At 28.0% G+C, this 22,783-nt stretch overlaps 2 protein-coding genes across 3 annotated transcripts; one reads left to right on the forward strand and one right to left on the reverse strand.

The window, feature by feature from the left end:
* The first annotated feature begins 10,268 nt into the window (after positions 1 to 10,268).
* Positions 10,269 to 13,516, forward strand: LOC114178657 (cyclic dof factor 1-like). 2 transcript variants are annotated; one of them, XM_028064683.2, is made up of 3 exons: positions 10,269 to 10,551; positions 11,834 to 13,142; positions 13,227 to 13,516. In XM_028064683.2, exons 1-2 carry the CDS (start codon positions 10,417 to 10,419, stop codon positions 13,106 to 13,108), a joined length of 1,410 nt encoding a protein of 469 aa, XP_027920484.1. In that variant the 5' UTR covers positions 10,269 to 10,416; the 3' UTR covers positions 13,109 to 13,142; positions 13,227 to 13,516. The 2 variants fall into 2 exon arrangements, with proteins under 2 accessions (XP_027920484.1, XP_027920483.1); XM_028064682.2 differs by having other exon boundaries at positions 11,834 to 13,516.
* A 7,493-nt stretch (positions 13,517 to 21,009) lies between these two features.
* LOC114176854 (HNH endonuclease) lies at positions 21,010 to 22,690 on the reverse strand. Its single transcript, XM_028062032.2, has 4 exons — positions 22,266 to 22,690; positions 21,748 to 21,786; positions 21,539 to 21,623; positions 21,010 to 21,462 (listed from the first exon to the last, which is right to left on the reverse strand). The coding sequence occupies exons 1-4, from the start codon at positions 22,644 to 22,646 to the stop codon at positions 21,380 to 21,382; spliced, it is 588 nt and encodes a 195-aa protein (XP_027917833.2). The 5' UTR covers positions 22,647 to 22,690; the 3' UTR covers positions 21,010 to 21,379.
* Positions 22,691 to 22,783: the final 93 nt, after the last annotated feature.

Consider the following 22,783-nt stretch of genomic DNA (forward strand, 5'->3'; position numbering starts at 1 on the left):
TAGATTGGGATAGGAAGATGTGTTAAGCAAAATTGGGTTGCAGGAAGCAATATTATTATTGTAATTACACTTCAAAATGGGTAAAGGAGTTATGGTTCTTTGGACGAACGGAAAATGTGGTTAATCTAATGTACAGTATTTAGAATTGAAAGATCTTTTTTTTTTTTTTTAAAATAGGGAAAGGCCTAATAGGTTTTTGGACAATTGGTTAAGATTGCTTTACATAATACGGCTGTTTATTCCTGCAGCATTTTTTCTTTTTACACCCTCCTAAATTCATATATTCTAACTTTTCTCTTATAAATTTATAATAAAATATGAGAAGTCTACCTTGTCACCTTCAATGTTGAATCGCTGTTCTCAAACCTTCATTACCTCCTTCCGATCGGTGGGGTGTGTGACGTTTAGGATGCGAAAATATTCGTGTATACGGGTTTTCTCAGGAGAAATTCATTATAATTAAAAAATGATATTTCAAACAAGTATCGCAATTAACAAATATCGGATAATTTATTATTTGTTTATAATTAAGTGGAATGCAGGTATTATACTATTATATATATATATATATATATATATATATATATATATATATATATTATTAATCAAAAATAAAATAAAAAAATATTTTATTAGTTTAAATTTAACTTAATTTACAATCGATTTTATATGTCTTTGTAACTTTATTTAGATTTTATTTCAAAAAGTTATATATTTTTTAATATCTGCAAGTATTTATGGATATCTATGAGTTTTTTATAAATAGCGGGTATTTTTTAAACGAGTATTCGACGGATAACGGGTTAGATTTTCTATTGCGCGTCGAGTAGCAAATAGAGTCTATTTTTACTCGACCCAATCTGTTGTCATCCTTGATAATGTTTGAACTTTTTAAGTAGATTACAGATTGTATAATCCATAATGTATTACCAGATATAAAATCATGTTTTGGATTAAACATTACGGAACATCTTTGTAAACATATATTTTAGATTAAACAATCTGGAAGACCTTTCGGACCACGTAAATATTATTGTGTTCCAAAACGTGTAGCCCATATATACATTTTTTTTAATTATTTTATATTTCAAAGTGCACAATTTAAAATATGAAATTTGTATTTTAAATTTTGAATTATATATCTTAAAGCGTTTTGGTAGTGGAGGAAGAATATATTACAGGTAACATCAATTGTCCTGTGACAGAGGTCAAGTGGGTCAGGTCACTATCGAATCGTAGCGTTTGGGCGGCTTATGTTACACTCTTAAGTAGAAAGAGTTACGCCCTGATTAATGATTATAACTTTTGGTCTAGTGATAAACGCTCTCATACCAAACATCAATTGTCTCATGGTAGAGATCAAGTGAGCCGGATTACAATCAAATCATGATGTTTAGACTTGTGTAACATTCTTAAATACAAGTAGTTATGTCCTGACTAATATTTATAGTTTTTGACTTAGTAATAAACACTCATTTTAACATAATCAACTACACTTTGATTATATTATTATAAATAGCTTTGTGAGTAACCCATCTTATATGATTAAGGAGAAAAACCGTAACAACTTAACAATTTTAAATGTGATTAGTCTAATTCACTTATATATATATATATATATATATATATATATATATATATATATATTAATTAATTAAAGATGGGTTAAACTATCGAATATGAGATTTTGAAACTTTTGAAATTATTCGTAACAAACAAGCTACAAATCTTCAACTCCTTTTTGAAGTTTTGGAGATGAATATTGGTGTCATTTCTAAAACTTTTATATTAATATAAACATTATCTTAAAATATAATCCAATATAAACGCACTCTAGTTACTCCTCACATGAACAAAGCAAAAGAAAAGGCCAGCAATATATGAATCACAAGTTTCAACTTTTGACAAGCCCTTGCTAACGATTAACATATCATTTTGTTTTGTTCGGAAATTGGAAGGAAGGGTGTTACGGATAATTCATACATGCAATCTTTACAAAAGACCTTTTCGGCTTTTGTTATGTTATTATAAGAGACAAAGAAAGAATGAGTCAACAGCAAAGATATTTAGTATGAAGTTAAATAATGAAGTTATATATGTATATTAAATGTTGTGTTTTGTATAATGAAAGTTTTTGGCAGTTTATGTATACTTAAAGTGGCTTCAAATGAGCCTAATCCTGAACCGACCACGCAGCCCCTTGCATTATCAAAAGTATTAATTATTGTTGATTATATTTCTTTAATTCTTGTGCTCCTTAATTACGTGTACTACCACTACAACTACTTTCTCTTAATATATTTAAATTCACCACTTAGAGCGACACGCGTTTCTCATCCATAAAAGTAAACCCAAACCAGATGCATGGAAAGTGATCCATACGTGCCAATGCATCCGACACGTGTCTCACCCACGTGCGAATTAATTTAATATTTTAAACCCCTGTTCAACTCTTTAATTGAAGAAAAAAATGGGTGAAAAATACATGGAGCTAACGTGTCTAAGGAGGCACATCAATCTTTTTCCTTTGGCCCTTTATATTATATAACGTCTTCAACTTTTAGTTCAGCCACAATATTCTCTCTCTTGTTTTTCAATGCTCTGCATTAAAGTCTTTTTTCCCACTGTTCTTTACCTTGTAGTTAGACAACACTCATCCATTTGCTTCCAAAACACAGTTCTGCAATTTGTGGACTGTAATTTAGCTTTTAACGGACAGGCAAGTTTGTTGAGATAACTAACCACTATATGCTTGGCCTGCCCTGTCTTCAGAAACTAGGTTAGGATTTTCCTTACCAATTAATCATAAAAAATCAATTTTAAAATAGTTAAGTATTGGACTTTAAATTTCAAATCGGTGCCAGAAAAGATAGAATAATAGATTTAACGATCATCAAATTTTATTAAGAAATATTTTAACTCATAATTCTCATACTTGTCAAAGTGAGTCAACCCAATTTTATTAAGAAATATTTTAACTCATAATTCTCATACTTGTCAAAGTGAGTCAACCCAATTCACACGGGTTGGTTCACCACGAATCAGGTTAAAAATGAGTGAACTCAACCCGACTCACTTTATTATGAGTCAAAAATTTTATAACCCGACTCAACCCATCACGGGTTGGTGGATTAAGTGGGTTGGCTCATCAACCCACAAAAAAATTATTTATGTATTTATTTTTAAGTATTATTTAAATAATTTCTTAAGCAATTCATGAGATGACAATCACAGTAGAATCAATAACCAATATCTTCATCATGCTCACCACCAATATATAATGAATTATTTTTAAAAAAGTGTTCATAAAATCCAAGAAAATATGGTTAATACTACACATTTTCTATCATGCTATTCAACAAAATATAAATAAAAAATTACACATTTTTGTCATGCTAATTTAGAAAAAAAAAATTATAAGAGAGTTGATTGAGTAATTTACTATAAAAATTATAGTTAAATATTAAAATATCAACGTATATAACTTGACAATCAAATTAATTAAACATTCAAAATATTCAAATATTATTTAACAACATTTTAGCATTTAAAAATATGAAATTGTGAACCTATATAATTAGGGGTAATAAATAATTATTTTAAAGAAAAATTAAAAAACGTTATATAAAAATGTTGGTGGGTTAAATGGATCAACCTACCCTCAACTCGACTCAAACCCGTTTAACCCGTGGGTTAAGTAAGCCGGATTGAGTTTAACCTACTTTTAGAAAAAACTTAATTTTTCTCAACTCAACCCAGCTTAAACCCATGATGAACCGAGTTGGCTCATGGGTTGAAATTTATTTTGACTTATCTATTTGTCAGATATTTATACTCACTTATATATTATGAATAGATCTTTATTTTTAGTTGAAGTGAAACTTTTAACAAAAATCTTATTCGCTTTTAATAAATATGTTTTAATTTAATTTCATAAAAATTATTTATAAAGTAGAATATGTATTTCATAATTTAGCTTTGTCTCTAGTTAAAAAGAAGTCTGATAACAAATAGTATGAATGAATTTCATTAAAATATACGTTTATATCATTTTAGTAAATAAATTTATATTTAACTTAATTTTATAAAATAAAACATGGTTTTAAGATAAACTTGTAAGAATTGAACTATTTGTATTTGATATGAAATTATTAATTAATTAAAATTGGTTTAAATAAACAATTTTCATAGTTAACAATTAAATGTTATATTAACCATTTTAGTTTATATTCTATTACTGATTACAATTATTTTAAATATATCAAATTTTAAAAGTGATATTTTATTATAAATCATTTAAACGAAATATATTATACAAGCATTGTAATATTTTATTCTTGGAGTTGGTCTGTTTAGTATCCCCTGTTTCCAAAAACTGAAACCAATATCGTAATTTAATCTTATCTTAAAGTTAAAACATTGGAAAAGAAAATTAAATCACTTGCATTAATGGGAAGGCCTTCTAATTCCTAATCTTAACTGGAATATTTACTATGTGGTCTTTTCAGGTGACTTTGTCGTATTCATTTTTTTTAGATTAAAAAAAAAAGATAAAAAGTAATTAGTTTTATATTTTATTTAAATAATAAAGGACTCGAGGTAAAAGTAAATAATTTTTTATAAAAAGGAAAAAAGTAACTCATGACACACTTTATTGTAAAGTTAAAGTGGTCCAGAGAAGAAGAAAAAAGTACGAGTTATCATTGGCTGAATTGTGTTACTTTTAAGTAAAACAAAAAAAATGAATCATTAAATTTAGTTAGAAGTTGATATAATTCTCTTTTGTCAAAACCTAATTGTGTCATATTAAGCCTTCAAAAACACTCGAACTGATTTATTTCAAATTGAAATATTTTAAAAAAAAAATTACCATTTTCTTGGTTTATATTTAGTTTAATTAAAAAGATGAAGATTCAAGGCCTAAATTGATTTATCAGCTAGTTGAGCAATGGTGGTTAAGCTAACTATAAGTAAACTAATTTCTATTTTGTTTTGGTAAAACTAATTAGGTTACTGAGTCATATTACAGTGAAGATGATTTTCAAAATAAACACAGCAAATCATATCAGACAGAGAGGTTGATGATTTATTTTTCATCAAATTAATTACAACGAATAGAGAAACAACCTAAGTGGTTGGAATTTTTATTTGTTAGTATAGAGTTTCTTAAAAATCGTTCTATTGGTGCTGAAAAAATTACTCATGTTTATATGAAAGTGATGCACGTGTTTGTTTAAGATGATTTACTATTAATAAGGAGAAAAGAAATTAAATGATTTATGGAGCTCACATTATCTTCATAACAGTATATTTTTGGGAGAAAAGACATTTGTCACATGTAATTTCACTTTTACTCTTATCATGTTATTATTATATTGTCTACCGGAATTATACATTTCAGGGTAAATTCATATAATATAATTGAGTATGTTAAGTATAATTTTTTAATAATAGTTAATATTTAAGTGATATATGTTTTTATTATAATAAAATAAATACTTAAAAAAATATTAAACTAATAAATAAAATCATTTAAATTTGGTATTGTTAGAATAAAATAATCAAATATAATAATAATAATAATAATAATACAGATATCAACATTGATAAAGCCCAATAATTTTTAAAATAATATTAATATAAGATAAAATTATAAATAAATAAATTATTAGAAAGAATATAAATTGACACACGTATGACATTATTATTAGATAGAAAACATTATTATTGCACACGGCAACACAAAATATTATACATTTTATAGGGTGGATTTAAAATAAATGAGTCAAACCCAACTCACTTTATGGTAAGTTAAAATTTTTACAACCTGACTCAACTCAATACAGGTTGGTGGATTAAATGAGTTGACTCGCCAATCCGTATAAAAATTGAAAAATAATTTTTTTTGTCATTTTTGAATATTTAGTTTTTCTTAGCTTTCTTTTTGACACTTTTAATGTTAATTTTGCTCTTATCATACAAAGAGGATAAATAATTCCTTTGTCTGGATACATAACTTTTCAAATTCAATTAAAGTTATTAGTTATTTAAATTCAAATTAGAGGTTTTTAAAATTTAGGGGGTTTTGTAGGTTAACTTTTAATTCGGGTCAAACTTGCATAACATGTAGGTAAAGTGAGTTGAATCCCTTTTCATCCATAATCGGTAAATTTTGTTTTCTAACCCAACCCGATTAGAATTCATGGTGAGTTAGATTGACTCACGGGTTCGACTCACTTTAACATATCAGATTGATCAACTATTGTGAATGATCTTCAAACGTTATAAACACTTCAAACAATATAGAACATAAAAGTCTCTCATCGTATATTTTTTTACGTACAAATAATTAGTATTTATAAATAAAAATGAGTAAAATAAGAATAAATTATAATAAATCTGACTAAATAAAATAGTATTTTATAATAAAATTAAAACATTTAATCCATAAAATATTAATAATAATAGGATAATTTATTTATTTATTTTAAATTATGTTAAATATTTTATCTTGCGAAATAACTTTGATTTGCTATTATAATTTTTTTTTTATTTTATAATGATTTTTTATTTAAATTATAAATTTCAATTGGACCTGGAATTATGTTTATTTTTTAATATAAAACACTCTATATTTTTTTAAAACTATTAATGTATATTTTTTAGTTGATCACGTAGGGATATAATAGCCTGAATGCAACTCTGACTATCTATATATTCATTTCCAAAACAAACATTTATATCTATCACGGTCTCCCTATAAAATGTATGTTATATCTTCATATTCATTGAGTAACGAGTTTATATATGCACGAGCTTACACTTGCATTATTTTAAACATCAACAAAATAATTTTCTTTTAAAAAATAATTACAAAATAAAAAATTATATTATCAATAATTCAATGTAAAGAAAATACACATTTTATTTTTTTAATGTCAAATATTAAAAAAATTATTATAATTGCATAAATTTAAAAAAAATATCAAATAACAATTTCATAAAATAATGCAAGTGATTATAGAAAGAGTAAGTAATTACCCATAATTAAAAATTCACAATAGTTACATCATTTATTGTTTTTTAGGTATAAACCCTCGTTACATCATTGATCTTATTTTAAAATCTCAAATAGATATTCAAATTCTAAGTCGTTCCAATTAGGTTATCATTTTTGGAAATGTGTTTCAGTTTGACCTTGTTCATTAATGTGGTACCGATGTTAACTTCGTGTTGTTACTGGGTATAAAAAAAATATATGGATACTCGCTTGACAAATATCTGTACAAATATAAATATGAATATTAAAACTAATATTTATCTAACCAGTAGGATAAAGGAGAAATATTACTTTTGTCTGAATGTGAATATTAAACTTTATTTTTATAAGTGTCGGAAAGAACAATAGTAACGAGATCGATATAAAAAATCAACTAATAATTTTTTTTTTAATATTACAAAATTAAGAACCAAAGAGAAAATAATTATTTTGTTTATGTTACATAATAAATTCGAGTTATACATAAATCAATACTTGAAATTGATAATCATATATTTTTACATCATAAAAAAAAACAACAAATAAAATATAAAAAAATAAATAAAAATACCAAATGTATATATTAAAAATAATTTATTTTAATAAAATTAAGATTTATAATTTCTAAAATGTAATGCATTATCTTAATAAATTTGCATAAAGAGAAAAATATATTGTAATTAAAATGCTGCTAAAAAGAAAAGTACATATAGATAAAATTTATAAATATTGAATAAGTCAAACAATTAATACATAATAAATAAAATACAATATTAATAAGTTAAAATGTTGTAATAATTTAAAATAAACCAAAAATAAATATATACATATTCATCTTTCACTTTATACCTATTGAAAATATTGTATTATTTATATTCTATTCACACGATTTTATTTTCATCCTAATTACATGATCTAATCATCAGTATTTTTTTTTCACTTTTTTCATTAATCCAAAAATCACGTTTTCCATTATTTTATTTTTTACTTTTTAACACAAACAAAGCAGGTATGTGTATAAATGAATTTGTAATACCAACTTTTTGGTGACAATAATATCAACCTTTTTAACAGATAAAAGGTAAATAATTAATCAGAACAAATATAGCTATTAATGGATTGTTTTTCTGAAAATATATAATACTTTTACTATAGTGTTTGAACAATTTTTGCAATGAACGGTAAGAATCTTCCTAACATTGAAAAATCAGATTAAGCTTCTATATTTGATTGGCATGGAAGTAAGTACATGAAAAAAGAAAAGAAAAAGGAAAAAGATGCCAAAAGAAACGTCTTTTTCATTATTTCCATCATTTTATAGACTACCGCTTCTCTTTGTCTGCTTTTGCCAACTTGATGAAAAGTTGTCAAATTAAAAAAGTGAAAACATTTAAAAGCATTTCCTCAAATATTAAATTAGACTATTTTAGCAACTATGAATCTACATAACTTTTTTCAATATTAATTTTGTTACTAATTAAAATTTAATATTATACTCTCAGGAAATAATTACATCAGCATGGTCTTTTAGGTATTTATTATATGAGGTATGATTTTATATATTTCGATTTAGTATATTCTTAAATCGAGGAAGTCAATCTAATTTTATTTTAGATGCTTAGTTATTCATTAAAGTTATAGCCAAAAGGGTAATAATTCCAATTAGATAAACCACGGCGATTCCTTAAATTTCTATATTCTAAAAATATTTCAATTAATTTCAATGTTTTATTTTAAATGTCTCTTCTTCACCACGTCTTTTCAACTTCCATCATAACATTGCCGTAAAAATTATTGAAGTAATTAACATTAAATTTTGCTACTCCAATAGGTGTTAGGCTACTAATTTTGTAGATATTAAACCTAACACCACACAATTTTCTTAGTATTAACATCACATGACTTAAAAGTTAAAAATATTTTATTCTAAAATATTAATCCAATTATAGGCATATTAAAACATATCAGATTTATCGGTCGGCCCGTTAATCCGTCAAACAAATGGTAAATTAGGTTAGAATTTCAATCCGTTAACCCACCATAGTTTGACTTGTCTAACCCGTCTTGGCTTGCCAATCTCTTTTTATATTTAAAAATTAAAAATAAATAAAATTTATATATTATATATATATATATATATATATATATATATAATTTATAAACAAAAATTTAAAAAAACAAAACAAAGTTGCGGGCCACCCTTCGGTCCACCTTAAAATGGGATCAGTATTCAATCCATTTTGTTATGACAGACCCGTTCGATCCAATTCATTTTTGATGCACAAAAAACGGAACGAACTAAAATGGATAAAACTATCCATTTTGACATATCTACTCAATTGATATCAGATTTACTGACCCAATTGATATTGGTGGATCTGCCGACCCAATAATCTAACACAAAAAATAATATTTGTAATTATTATGACATTCAACACAACGTGTATTATCCAAATTATGTTGTTCTAATAACACAACAATGCACAATATCCATAAAATTAAGGTAAAAAATTAATATAGAAAGTCAAATATTAGATACCTACTTTTAAATAGACTCATGAATTATCCGATCAAGACAATTGGTTAAGGGTTAGATCGTTTGGTTTGGTCTAATCTATATTTAAAAAACTATTCATCTACTTAAAAATTAGAATTATATAGTCAAAATATAAAAATATAATTTATGATTGAATAACAAATTTTCGCAAACAACAAAAAATAATAATATTTTTAAAACATACCAATATATAATACAAATCACCATAATACGTTCTTAATATTTTTTAAAGTTATTTCAATAATTTTTCAAGGGCGTATTTATACATGGTAGAATATTAAATTGGGACCTTTTTCTACAAGGCATAATATCTAACGCTTTTATATCTTCAATCTATTAAAAAATATCATATCTAAATGTGTGTGTGGTTCAATATTTTTCAAAACATAATTTTAAAATAATTTTGACTATAAAAAAAGTTGTTTTGGAAAATTGTATTAAAATATGATACTGAATGGAGAATGTAAGAAAGGAAAAGAAGAAAGGAAAGTGGTCCGTCCATTTAGCGAGGGTGCTTCCAATGACATAAAGCCACGTCATGAAGATTTTTTAGGCAAAAGTGCTGACATAGGAAAAGAGAGGGTGCACGCAAGGAGTGTGCTACCAGAATCGAACATGGCCAAAAGAAAATCTAATAGAAGCCACAAGAATTCGTGGCCAAGAATTGAAACCTAGTTCTGACGTGGCATCTCATTCTGCTTTAATCGGATCAAAATCCTATTCGTCGTGTTTCCACTGACACTTCGCAACACAATCACAACCCAAACCAAGTAACCAACTCGCTGCCATCTCCCACTTTTCGATTCGATCCCCCCAAAAAATGCACGAAATTAGAGATCCTGCAATTAGGCTCTTCGGCCAGAAGATCCCCTTCCCTGAAGATGTCGACATAGAAGAAGAAGAGGAAGAAGATGAGAGTGGTGATGGAAAAGAGGAAGAGAAAGAAGAGGATAAGGTATGGTTTGTAGTGTGTCTCGGAAAATTGTTTTCAGAATCAAAGCAACGTTTTTTTGTAACGTACACACAACACCCTTTCCTTCTAATGCTAAAACCTCTCATGGGTCCGTTTTGTCTCTTCGTTTTTCCTTTATTTGCACACATCACAACAACCTACCTCCCTACTCCTCTGCTTTTTCAAAGTTTTCATTTCTACCTGAATTTTTACTCCCCCTGTTGTTTTTCAATGGAAAACTTGTACCCTTCTGTTAATTTTTCTCAACTCCAATTAGAAATTGATTTAATGAAAGTTCCCAATTTGCGAAATTTATTGCTAATTAGGTAGTTTCAATTCAATGTTCTGGAAGTAAATTGGTCGGATGTTAAAAGAATTTTTTTTTTTTAATTTTCAATTCCAAAATTGGCTTATTTCTGTACAAACTAATAGGTTTAGTGACCTTGCTAAGAATTGAAGTAAAATTCGTAGACAGCAAACTTTTCTCGTGTTCTGATTTTGTTGATTGTGATTAATTTTGTTACGTTGTTTTTGTGGAACATTTTGAGGTTTGAGTGGTGATCTGAACAATCTACCTAATAATTTCAGTCAACTCTGTCCGTGGAACAGGAACATCACTGTTTCTTTTTCACATCGACTTGTTTTATTGTTTCAACTCTGTGTGCATGTTTACTTCATTGTCCTGCTTAAAACCAGTGTTTTCTATGGGTACAGTCCCACTCCCACCCAAATCTGTGCTAGTAATCCGTTATATGGCTGTAAGGTTCTCGTTTTCCTTTCTGTACCTTTCTTTGCGACGCAAAATTGATGTTTTTTCGCTTGGAACATTCAGCTAACACCTCACAGCTAAATTATCTACATAGTTCCTTGAGTTCCTGCATCAAGTATTTTCTTAGCCCGTGGAATTGTTGTGTTGTGTATTCTGGAATGTAAGAACACGGAACTTTATGCTGCATAGTAAGAATGGTTCGACTAGAATTTTTCATTGATCTTGCTTATATTTTTACGCTATAAAATTGCACAGATACTTACTTACTACAAGATCGGCTTTTTAAGGTTTTTCCACTGAAAAATTAAACATATCTTCTGAGTATGGTCAGAGTTTTTCAAACTTTGGTTTTCTTTTATGCAATGTTTCTTCAAAAAGACCACTTCCTTATACTTTTGTTTTTCCTGTTATGGATGTCATTTCAACTAAAAAAATTGTGAACATGTATATCTTGGTTTTGTTTATGCAATTCAGAAGCATTAATTTTAGTGAGCAAAACATTTTTCATATTATTAGGATGCTGGAGTTGAAAATATTACTGAGGAAGAGCCAGAAGCTGATCTTTCCCCGAGTGCAGGAGAGACTAAAGATTCAGTTACATCCCCCGAGGCTATTGTGAACCCCAAAACACCCTCCATAGAAGAAGAAACAGCAACATCAAAAGCTGACAAATCAGAGAAGGAGCAAGGCGATGCGGCTAACTCACAAGAGAAAACTCTGAAGAAACCAGATAAAGTGCTACCATGCCCCCGCTGCAAAAGTATGGACACTAAGTTTTGTTACTACAACAACTACAATGTCAACCAGCCACGTTATTTCTGCAAAGCTTGTCAAAGATACTGGACTGCAGGTGGCACCATGCGGAATGTTCCTGTGGGGGCAGGGCGGCGGAAGAACAAGAACTCTGCCTCGCATTATCGCCACATCAGTATCTCTGAGGCCCTTCAAGCAGCCAGAATTGATTCGCCTAATGGAACTCATCTTTCAACTTTGAAAGGCAATGGTAGAGTTCTCAGCTTTGGATTAGATGCACATGCACCCATTTGTGATTCCATGGCATCTGTCCTCAATCTTGGAGAGAAAAAGGTTCCCGATGGCACAAAAAACGGGTTTCATCATGGCTTTGAGGATCAAAGACTCCCAATTCCTCGCAAAAGTGGGGAAAATGGTGATGACTCTTCGACTACATCTTCCATTACAGTTTCAAATTCCATGGGAGAAAGTAGCAAAAGCACCTTCCAACCACAACCGGTGCTCCAACATCATGGTTTCCTTCCTCAGCTTCCGTGTGTTCCTTGGCCCTATACATGGAATTCTCCCGTTCCCCCACCTGCCTTGTGTCCTTCCGGATATGCCTTACCATTCTATCCTCCTGCTACATTCTGGAACTGTGGAATGCCAGGGAATTGGAATGTTCCATGGTTTTCTTCACTGTCATCTGCTTCAAACCCAAACTCTCCGGGCTCCGCTCCAAACTCTCCGACTTTGGGGAAGCACTCGCGGGACGGAGACATGATTAAGCAAGACACTTTGCAGAAAGAAGAAGCTTCAAAGCCAAGAAACGGGGGTGTTTTGGTTCCCAAAACGTTGAGAATTGATGATCCAAATGAAGCTGCAAAGAGTTCTATATGGGCAACTCTAGGAATTAAGAATGAGTCAGTGAATGGGGGAGGTATGTTTAAGGCATTCCAATCAAAGAAGGACGAAAAGAGTCGCGTTGAAGCCTCTCCTGTGTTGATGGCTAACCCTGCAGCTTTATCTAGATCCCTCAATTTTCATGAGAACTCATGAATCAATGGCACCTGTTAGAAGTCCTTTTTGCAAGGTTAGTCACTTCTTGTGTATCCAGCAGAGACGGTGATCATCTTTGAGTGAAGGATTATTGACTTGCTTCGTTGACCTTGTACAGAAGAACCGAAAGGGTGGAACTCTCTGATTTCCTCAGCAAACATAAATGGACGGCGAGGACTAATTTTGTCTTTATTTTATTTGACATTATGAATAGAATTTATATATATATATATAGGTTCTTTTTAATGTGGTTAGTTTGATGAGTTTGAGTTCATGTGCATGTATAAAAATATATGTGAAGTACTGATCTTTTAGCCCAGAGATGGAAAAGATCTTTCACGATGTATAAAAATCCAGATATTGTACATGTTTCGGTACTCAGTAGAAAAGTTAATGACTTTCGGAGTATTCCACTGTCTGAACGAACAAAGACAGATATTTGTTATCCGTAAATTGGGGACCAAAAACTACAGAACTAGGAAGATAAGCACAGGCAATACGATGATAAAAGTAATGGATAGGACACTCTTCATTGTCTTGTCATACTATACTCCTGCATTATACATGTCAAGTACCTTCATATGCTGTCAAAATAATCACCATGCTGACATATATTTTAAATCATTAAAAAATGACTAATATCACAACAAAATGTTCCAGAAAAGAAAAAAGTAGCTTTTACACTGATAATAATCTGTCATGTTATAAGATAAAATGATCTTCATTCTTATACTTGTTTATACTCTGTAAATTTGTTCCTGCAAGAAAAATATTAAATAATTGTGTTGGACTGTAATAAATAATTCTCTTGGACACTAAAAGGATCTCCAAGTAACATTAATGCTGAACCACAAGAATGATTTATCTAAAATTCTTTTGCTTGGTCTTTTAAACTTTTCTAAATTTTGAAGTCAATACTAGAAGCTAATTTACTATCAAAGTTAACACTACCCCCCATTCCACGAATAGAGTTCCCACCTATTACACCTATGAAGAACAGTAATAAGATTAATAACTTTGAAACAATTTTCCTGAAATGACTCGTTGTATTCGTAAATACATCACCTTACTTTGAATAAAAAGAAGATTAAGCAGTTGATTTGAGATTGCGTTGAGAAAAATAAAATTAAAAAATTAAAAAATTAAAAAATTAAAAAATAGAAAATTAGAAAATAAAAAAAAATGGAAAGTCAATTAGAAAATATCACCTCAGATTCTAATAGAAAATTGTCAAAATCTAGATGTTAAAAAATTATTTTCCTATGTTAAACTTAAAATTTAAAATAAAATATAGAAAATAGTTTTGAGATGATGAAGATGAGTTGTGATACCCTTCCTTACCTAATACTAAAAGCATGAAACCTTGAGTTGAGATCCTTTTGTTGTTGGCAGCCAACTTTTTTTGACTTTTTCTCTTTTTAATTCCCTTTTACCCTTTCCCTCTGCAACACCAAGAAAGCAATGCCTCTTTTCTTTTCCTCCATACGTTGTCACTGCCAAATTTCAATCATCAACTCAAACCCAAACACAATAAATACACTTCTTTCTTCCTTCCAACTAACCATGGCTTTTCAATAACTACATTTTTTATAATTATTTTCACTTTCTAAAAGTTTTTCTTTTTAGTTTCACCAAAAAAATTATAATAATTACATTTTTTCCTATGATTTTTTTTCATTTTATTTTAGAATCGTTCTTGAGGACTATATGTTATTATTTAACGGACTTATTGAGCATGAAATGCATGTTTTGCATTTTTTTTATTTTCATTTTTTTATGAACGAATAAGAAGAAAGTGCCAAAATACGCATGAGTTATGTTATTACATTGAATCTCTACTCAATTATATTATCAAATGTATTAATTTGATGTGATATATTTAAATCAATAACTTTCAAAATAGAAAAAGTGAATAAATACCTAACTAGGCTAGAAGATAAGATAGACTTTTCTTTCTTCGCTAAAATGTTCATGTCTTAAATGTTTTTGTTTGAGTTATTTCCTATTGTAATATTTTAGAATTCCACATGGGATGTTATAAAATGTTTTTCAACATCTCTCACCTATCTTTCAATGTTTGTAACACAATAGCCCAATTTGATGTAAACAAAAAAAATCACTCCATTACAACTCACCTTTTTAACATCAAACAATAGCAAGAACAATCATTGAAATTTTTTCTTGCCTAACTCAGCAAAATGGCAGTGAGAATGTTTATAATTGATGAGAAATCACAAGTTAACATTTTGATATTCAGTTTGGATAATAATATCGACGTCATATCTAATAAAGATGAAAATGTAAATAAAAAGTCATTGTATTAATCCTTACATGTCACTTCACGAAATCAAAATTGAATTTTTATAAAAAAATGAAATCAAATAAAATATCACAAAAGAGAAGATGTAACTTTTTTTTTATCAAAATTGACATGTCTTATTGCATTGCATTGCAAGTAGAGATGTCAACAGGACGAGATGGACACGAGTTTCGCTATCTCATACTCATTTCCGTAAAAAAAAATTATCCTCATCCCCATACCCAAACTCAACTGGTATCAAACTTTTGTCTCATCCTCATCCCCATCGGATAACGGGTATAATCTTGTACCCATACCTATATCAATTTTCTTACTACTTCAATATTAATTTTAATTAATTTTATAAAATAATAAAAAATTATGGTAAAGGAAACATAATATTATCAAATATTCAATATTAGAAGGATGGTTGTTTCTTCGATATCAAATACTTTAAAATAAATTATAATTGTTTACATTTTAGATTATAATACCAAATAAGATTTCATGAGAACGAAAACAATTATTAAATTTGCAAATATTAATGAAACATAGTTGATAAAATTTAAAAATATTTTTTAAAAAATATAAAAGGAAAACAAATATTCAAATTAAAATATATTTTAAATGTTTGTTTACTTCAATCTTTTAAATTCTAATAAATCTTTTTTTTATACACTAATAAAAGTTATAATACATCATTTGATCAAAATGATACAAAGAACAAATAATAATCACAATAAAAGTTTAAAATAAATTATAATTGTTTACATTTTAGATTATAATATCAAATAAAATTTCATGAGAACCAACACATTTGTTAAATTTGTAAACATTAATGAAACCTAGTTGATAAAATTTAAAAATATTTTTTAAAAATATAAAAGGAAAAAAGATATTCAAATTAAAATATAATTTAAATGTTTGTTTACTTCAATATTTTAAATTCTAATGAATCTCTTTTTTATACACTAATAAAAGTTATAATCATTACTTGATCAAAAATAATACAAAGAACAAATAATAATCATAATAATAAAATTTTAACATAGATCTTGTATATTTTGAATTTCAATTATGTTGGATGGTGATAAAAAAATATTCATGACAATTACATTAAATTTTTATATTGTAGTAAATAAAAATTATTTATACAATTATAGTGAAAAAATTACAGTATGATTGATAATGAGTTAGAAAATAAAAAATAATTAGATAAAATATATCCAAATAGTATTCTATATAATGAAAATAAACAACAGATAAAAATATAAAAAAATTAATATTAATATTAAAAATATTAAAAAAATTAATATTAAAAACAAATAAAAATATTAAAAAATAAGTTGAAAAATATCTTAGAGATCTAAAAAAACTTTTCAAATATCAACATATATACTCAATGGTTGAGAAATAACAAAAAATATTTTAGTAAAACAAAAGAGTTCTTTAGATGAAACAAAAACTAATAATAATAAGTAAAAGATTTTTTTTATATTACCTATTAAACGAAATGTTTGTGCTATTAAATAATTAAATTGAGAGTATTAATCATTTTAATGTGAAATGAAAATATACAATAAATAAAAATATTAAAAAATAATAGAAATATTCAAATGTGAGACATAAATTTTTTTTAATTGACAAACATCTTTTTAACATGATTACATAAACGTTATGATAAGATAAAAAATATAATTGAGATGCGAATGAGTTTCATGACAAACTAAATAATTAGAAGAAATAAAAAATAATATATATATATATATATATATATATATGGTTACTTAATTAATTGTAAATATTTTAATAGGACGTGTATTACGGTGGGAATATGTACATTCCCATATCCAATTGAAAAAGTCAGAGATTCTCGTACCCATGCCCATATCTAATCAATGCGGGGATTTCCCATCAAAACGAGGACAAGTTCGGACAATAACCACGGAAATGAATTTGTTTGTCATTTCTAATTGCAAGTACATAATTTGTATAGACAAATTTATGTCAATCTCTTTAAATTTCACATAAATTCTCACTAAATAGTTTTTAATATCCACTAGTAGTACCTTTAATTCCTACTAAATACATCATCATTTCTCACCATAAGAACATGGAATGATTCCCTTCTTATAGACTTATATTTTCATATGACTATTCAAGATCTTAATTAAAAGTATAATAAAATTTACATAAAAAAGAAGAAGACAATATTAAATTGACCTCCTCAATATCATATCAATTTCATTAAAAGAAATATCTTACTTGTTATAATCATAATTGTCGTTGTTACAATAATAATTCTCTTAACAACCAACTTCTTATCCTCAAAATTTTAAAAAACAGAATGTCTAACAATGGAAGTTATCAAAATTATTATCAAATATCAAAGGTTATAAATAACCAAGTACTTCTATCTATATTAATATGTGCATTGTTTTTAGTGTTGGTTGTGCTTTATGACTCTCTTTAAGTTTACTTTAAACAAAATATCAAATAGATTGACAAATATAATTAAGTTTTATTGCAGTTCTCATCACATCATTAGCATAACTATAAAATGATTGTTTAACACCATTTTTAGTCATCATAATATAGTTTACTAAAACTATAATTGAAGTAAAAAAAACATGTTGAATCAATATGTAACTTACTAAAAGCATAATAAAAATGTTCTCAACTTCTATCAATTATAATCTGTACAATAATCAAAGTAAAAACAATTGTTTATTTATTACAAAAAAAACTAAATTTGAACATAATTAAGTTAATTAATTGACATATAAAAGGAAACAAACAATACAAAATAATTATAGTTATATTCATATAATTTTTATGATATTGTACTTTGTCTTTCACTCAATATGTTATTGTCGGAATAATAACTTAAAACATAAATACATTCTTTAAAATAAAATACGACCATGAGTAAGGTAATATATATATATATATATATATATATATATATATATATATATATATATATATATATATATATATATATTGCAAAAGAAACAACATCATAGATCATGCAAATATATAAATATCAACGACATCAAGAAGTGAGAAAAAATTGTTCAAAACACTAGGGTTATTATATAGTGTCAAAAGTTAGTAGAAAGGTACTTTGCACAATCTATCGAAGTTTAAGCAATGTCAAGTTTTAAAAATTGGTGAGATCAAAGAGGTCGAGTTGCATAATATTTTATAGGAATGATGTACATATGTATAAGATAGACAATTAACTCGTTAGAAGTCGACTATTTACCCCTAATAGATGATTGGAAGAGATAGAACATGACTATTTACCCATGTTAAGCAAAGAGAGGATATAATATAGCTAACATCGATTAAGAAAGAATAATAAAAACAAAAGGATTAAAGCAAATAAAAAAGAATTACAAAACAACAACCACTATATGTGTAATGAATTTTAATTTTTGAAGACACGTGTCATTATTTAACTGTTAGTCACCAAAGAAAGTTTTTCAAGGACAATTATACGATAGTTTGGCTTGTAACTTGTTTAAATTTTAAATTTACTTTGTATAACTATCAAATGAGAGTTTAGAAAATATAAATAGGTTGATTTTGTATTTTGCAAAGATGACAAATTGTGGAAACAATACATACATTATGAGAAGTGTCCATAATAGGAAAAATGGTTAATCTAATGTTGGTTGGTGCAATTTGGGTCACCACTCTCGTTAATTTACTTTACAAATTCCTTTACTTTCTTTGATAATTTAATTTTTGCAATCTATTTGGTGTTATTTACATTTCATTGCCATTAGTGTAATCCATTTGTTGTCACCTACATGCACATCATTCTTTGATTCACCACCATCTTAATTCATATTTCATTCTTTATGTCTTCATTCCCTTTTCACTATTATAAAACATCTAAAAAATGAACAAAAAAAGGATTGTGTTAGCAGATCATGCACAAAATCTTAACCAAAACTTAAGTTAAAAATTGATTCAATTCATTAAGTGTTTGGTGAGATTAATCCACAACATAAGTAATTTTTACATCAAATTAACATTATATGTAGAAGTTTAAAGTAAAACACCATAGTTAGATTGAAAAACAAACATTTTTTTTTGTGAAAAAAAAAAACTCACATTGAATTGATTTAGTTTAAGTAGTATTGATAAACTAACGATCAATAATAAATCCTCGAGAAACAATGGCTAATAACTATCAATTAAATAAACCTATCAAGGATTAGACGTTTTTAAACTTGATACTAAAACATTTTACGTACTAACAAAGTATTAAAAAAATACTAAACAATATAAATAATAACATATACACATTTGTAAATACATTTTTTAAAACTAACAACTATAAACAAGTCAATCTAGGGAATCTAATTTTGTAACATACATAAACTTGAATTCTTAAGTCTATATAAATTAATAACTTTTAAGCCGACATATCCAAACTACATAATCTATAAATATTAAAATTTAATGCAATTGAAAAATATCAAGAAACTACTAACACGAAATTGTGATCAACGGAGGCGGAGCCTTTGTGTAGTGAAGAAAACAATGGTTGAGATGATAGAAACAATAAGTGGTGGCACAATCTTTTTCTTAATATTTACATTCCCAAGCATTCAAACTCCTCATTTTTTTTTCTTACATTCTTTTATATTTGAGTACGCTCATTTCAAGATTTGTACTCAGTTTTCGATATCAATCATAAAAGTCGTCAAATATTGGAAATCAATTCCAAATATATATAGATAAGAGTGATAATGTAAACTTGGCTCGACAAATCAATAGGCCTATAAAAAGAATGAATCAAGATATTAAGCCTGCTGACTCACATAAGCTCTGCTGACTCACATAAGCTCAGTTCGCATAACCCGTAGTCCATGTAAACCGGCTTGTAACCCACATAAAAAAGGAAAAAAATTAACTTACTTATATATATATTTGTTACTTTCCTTCCGTATAAATGTTCCAAATTCTTATATGAATGAAAAAAACAAATGTTATATATTTTGAATGTTCTAAAATTTGAATAATACATCATGTATGTCAAAATACGAATATGATAAAAATATTAAATTATAAATTTATCATCTAACTCTTCAAAGTCTTTGCTTAAATTTGTAAACTGATTAAAATTTTCTAATTTGTTGAGAACATTGAAAGCTTTATCATAAAAATTTAAAAATAAAAACGGGTTAGCCTGCACTTATGCGAAACGAGCCAGCCCAATCCACATTTTGCATACCAAGTGCAGAATAGGTAGACCAAGTGGAGAACAAGTCTAAACGGGTCGGATCAATCAGCATTACCATCCCTAATAAAAGATATATCAAGTTATTCAAGAGACGTTACTTCTTATTTTAATAATTCATTTTTTTTTGAAACATAATAATTCTAATAAATATCACATGACACACCATTTACTAATTTTAAGGTTGTCCAGACATAGGAATCAAAAACTATGATTTAGACGAAGAGACAAAGTTTCCATTTTCAAAATAAGGTTCAGAGACCAAAATCATATTTGTCCCTAAATTTAATTTGAAACATTAAAGAAAAAAGTAATAATGGCTACACAGCTTATAAGTACAACAAATTACACAAATGACACGACTCATTACAACAAAATATCAATTAATTTCAGTCGGCAGAAGAAAGTGTATTCAAAAGAATATAATAAAAAGTATGTTAATGACAATTTCCTACCATACGAGATTCATTGCAATCAAAATATACTTTCGAACAACATTAATATAATAAAGGGTAGTAGCTATGCGAGTGCCACTTGCCTCATAAATCATGCTTCTCAAGAGAAAACCATTAAGTGTTGTGGAAGAAGAGAGAATAATGAAAAATGCCATCACTTTCTTTGCAGTTTTAACTTGTCTGTACACAAATGAAGCCCCAAGATCTTGTCAGGATGAATAGAAATCAATCACATAATAAATTAATATGGAGAAAAATGTTCATTGGATTCTACATCCCCCAGAATCGGGTCCACGCCGGACATTGCCATAGGCAGACAGTTCAAGAAGATCCATATCACGATCTGTGAAATGCATCATTTAGACTAGTTAATAGATTTTGAATAACTACAAAAGTTAATACAATTATTATAGTTGTACCTGAAACCCTGCAATAAGAACTCTTTTGAATAAGTTCAGCTTTGGAGATATCTGTTCGGTTACCCTTTGAACGATTAACTGTTGCCTGAAAGTCATGGATATAAATTTTTAAGTGAATCAAGGGAAACTTTCAAAGCCTCTAGCCTGGTTCTCACTTCCCTTCAATAAGGGACAAAGAAATGGGAAAAAAATAAAAATAAAAATCTTACCTGTAATACTTGACAGTTTTCCAGAGTGCTCTCTCCTCCCTATATTTTCACAAAAACACCCAAATGAAGAATGAGCAAAATGAAAATTAAAACCAAGATGTATTGGAAAACAACTTAACTATGGTCCTCATATTTGGAGGATCGCATAAAACTCACTAATAAAGTTTATGGTTAAACTCAAAATTTCTTTTTCACTTTGTTATTGTTCTTTCTTTCCCCACCATGACACTAATTAAAATCCAGTGACATATTCAGAAAAATCAAGTCTAGAAGAAACGCAGCAAAGACTTAAAAAGGACAACCCGTAACGGTAATTTCCATTGGAGTTGCTTTTCCTCAATCGACATGGGAATATGTAATACCTAAATTATGCAGTGCAAATAAAAGTGCAGAGTAGGGTCTTCTCCTCAGACACTTTGGTACAATACCACGTAGGCATACAAGAATTCAAAGAAATCCAATTGTTGAGACGAAAAACAATAGAAATTGAATTAAGAAGTGAAAATAAAGGGTAAGACCTTAGAGTAAGGGACAATGTGGTCGTAGTCATGACAGAGACAACCAGGGCAACCTACGAGCTTGCGAAAGACAGTATTGCCGAGGGCGTCCCTGCGCCAGCGGTCGGGGTCTCGTCCTTTGACCTTGTCTGCCTTTTCCCAGCATTTCTGCTTAACGCTGTGAGGGAAGCTCCGAGGGTTAGGGTTAGGATAATCGTGTGAGAGAGAGATGACGTCATCATCGACGTCGAGGAGAGTGGCAGAGGGTGATGTACTTCGTTTGGATGAAGAAGAAGATAACTTAGACGAAGAGGTTCTGGATCGGTCCTTCAGTGGTGACGAAGACCTCGCCCTTCTTCTTTCTTCTCTGCTACTCGAATCAGTAGCATAACTACCCTTCATCTCTCTTAGCCCCTTTTTCTTCCTTATCCACTATCACAATTTATAAGTTAGGGTTCTCTTAAAAATCATATACATAACTCTTTTTAGGATAACTTACAAATAAATATACACTTATCATTAAAAAAAAGAAAAAGCAA

Source organism: Vigna unguiculata, chromosome 3 (genome assembly GCF_037176805.1).
Source record: "Vigna unguiculata cultivar grain cowpea cultivar isolate G323 ecotype 2 chromosome 3, ASM3717680v1, whole genome shotgun sequence".
Taxonomy (NCBI): domain Eukaryota; kingdom Viridiplantae; phylum Streptophyta; class Magnoliopsida; order Fabales; family Fabaceae; genus Vigna; species Vigna unguiculata.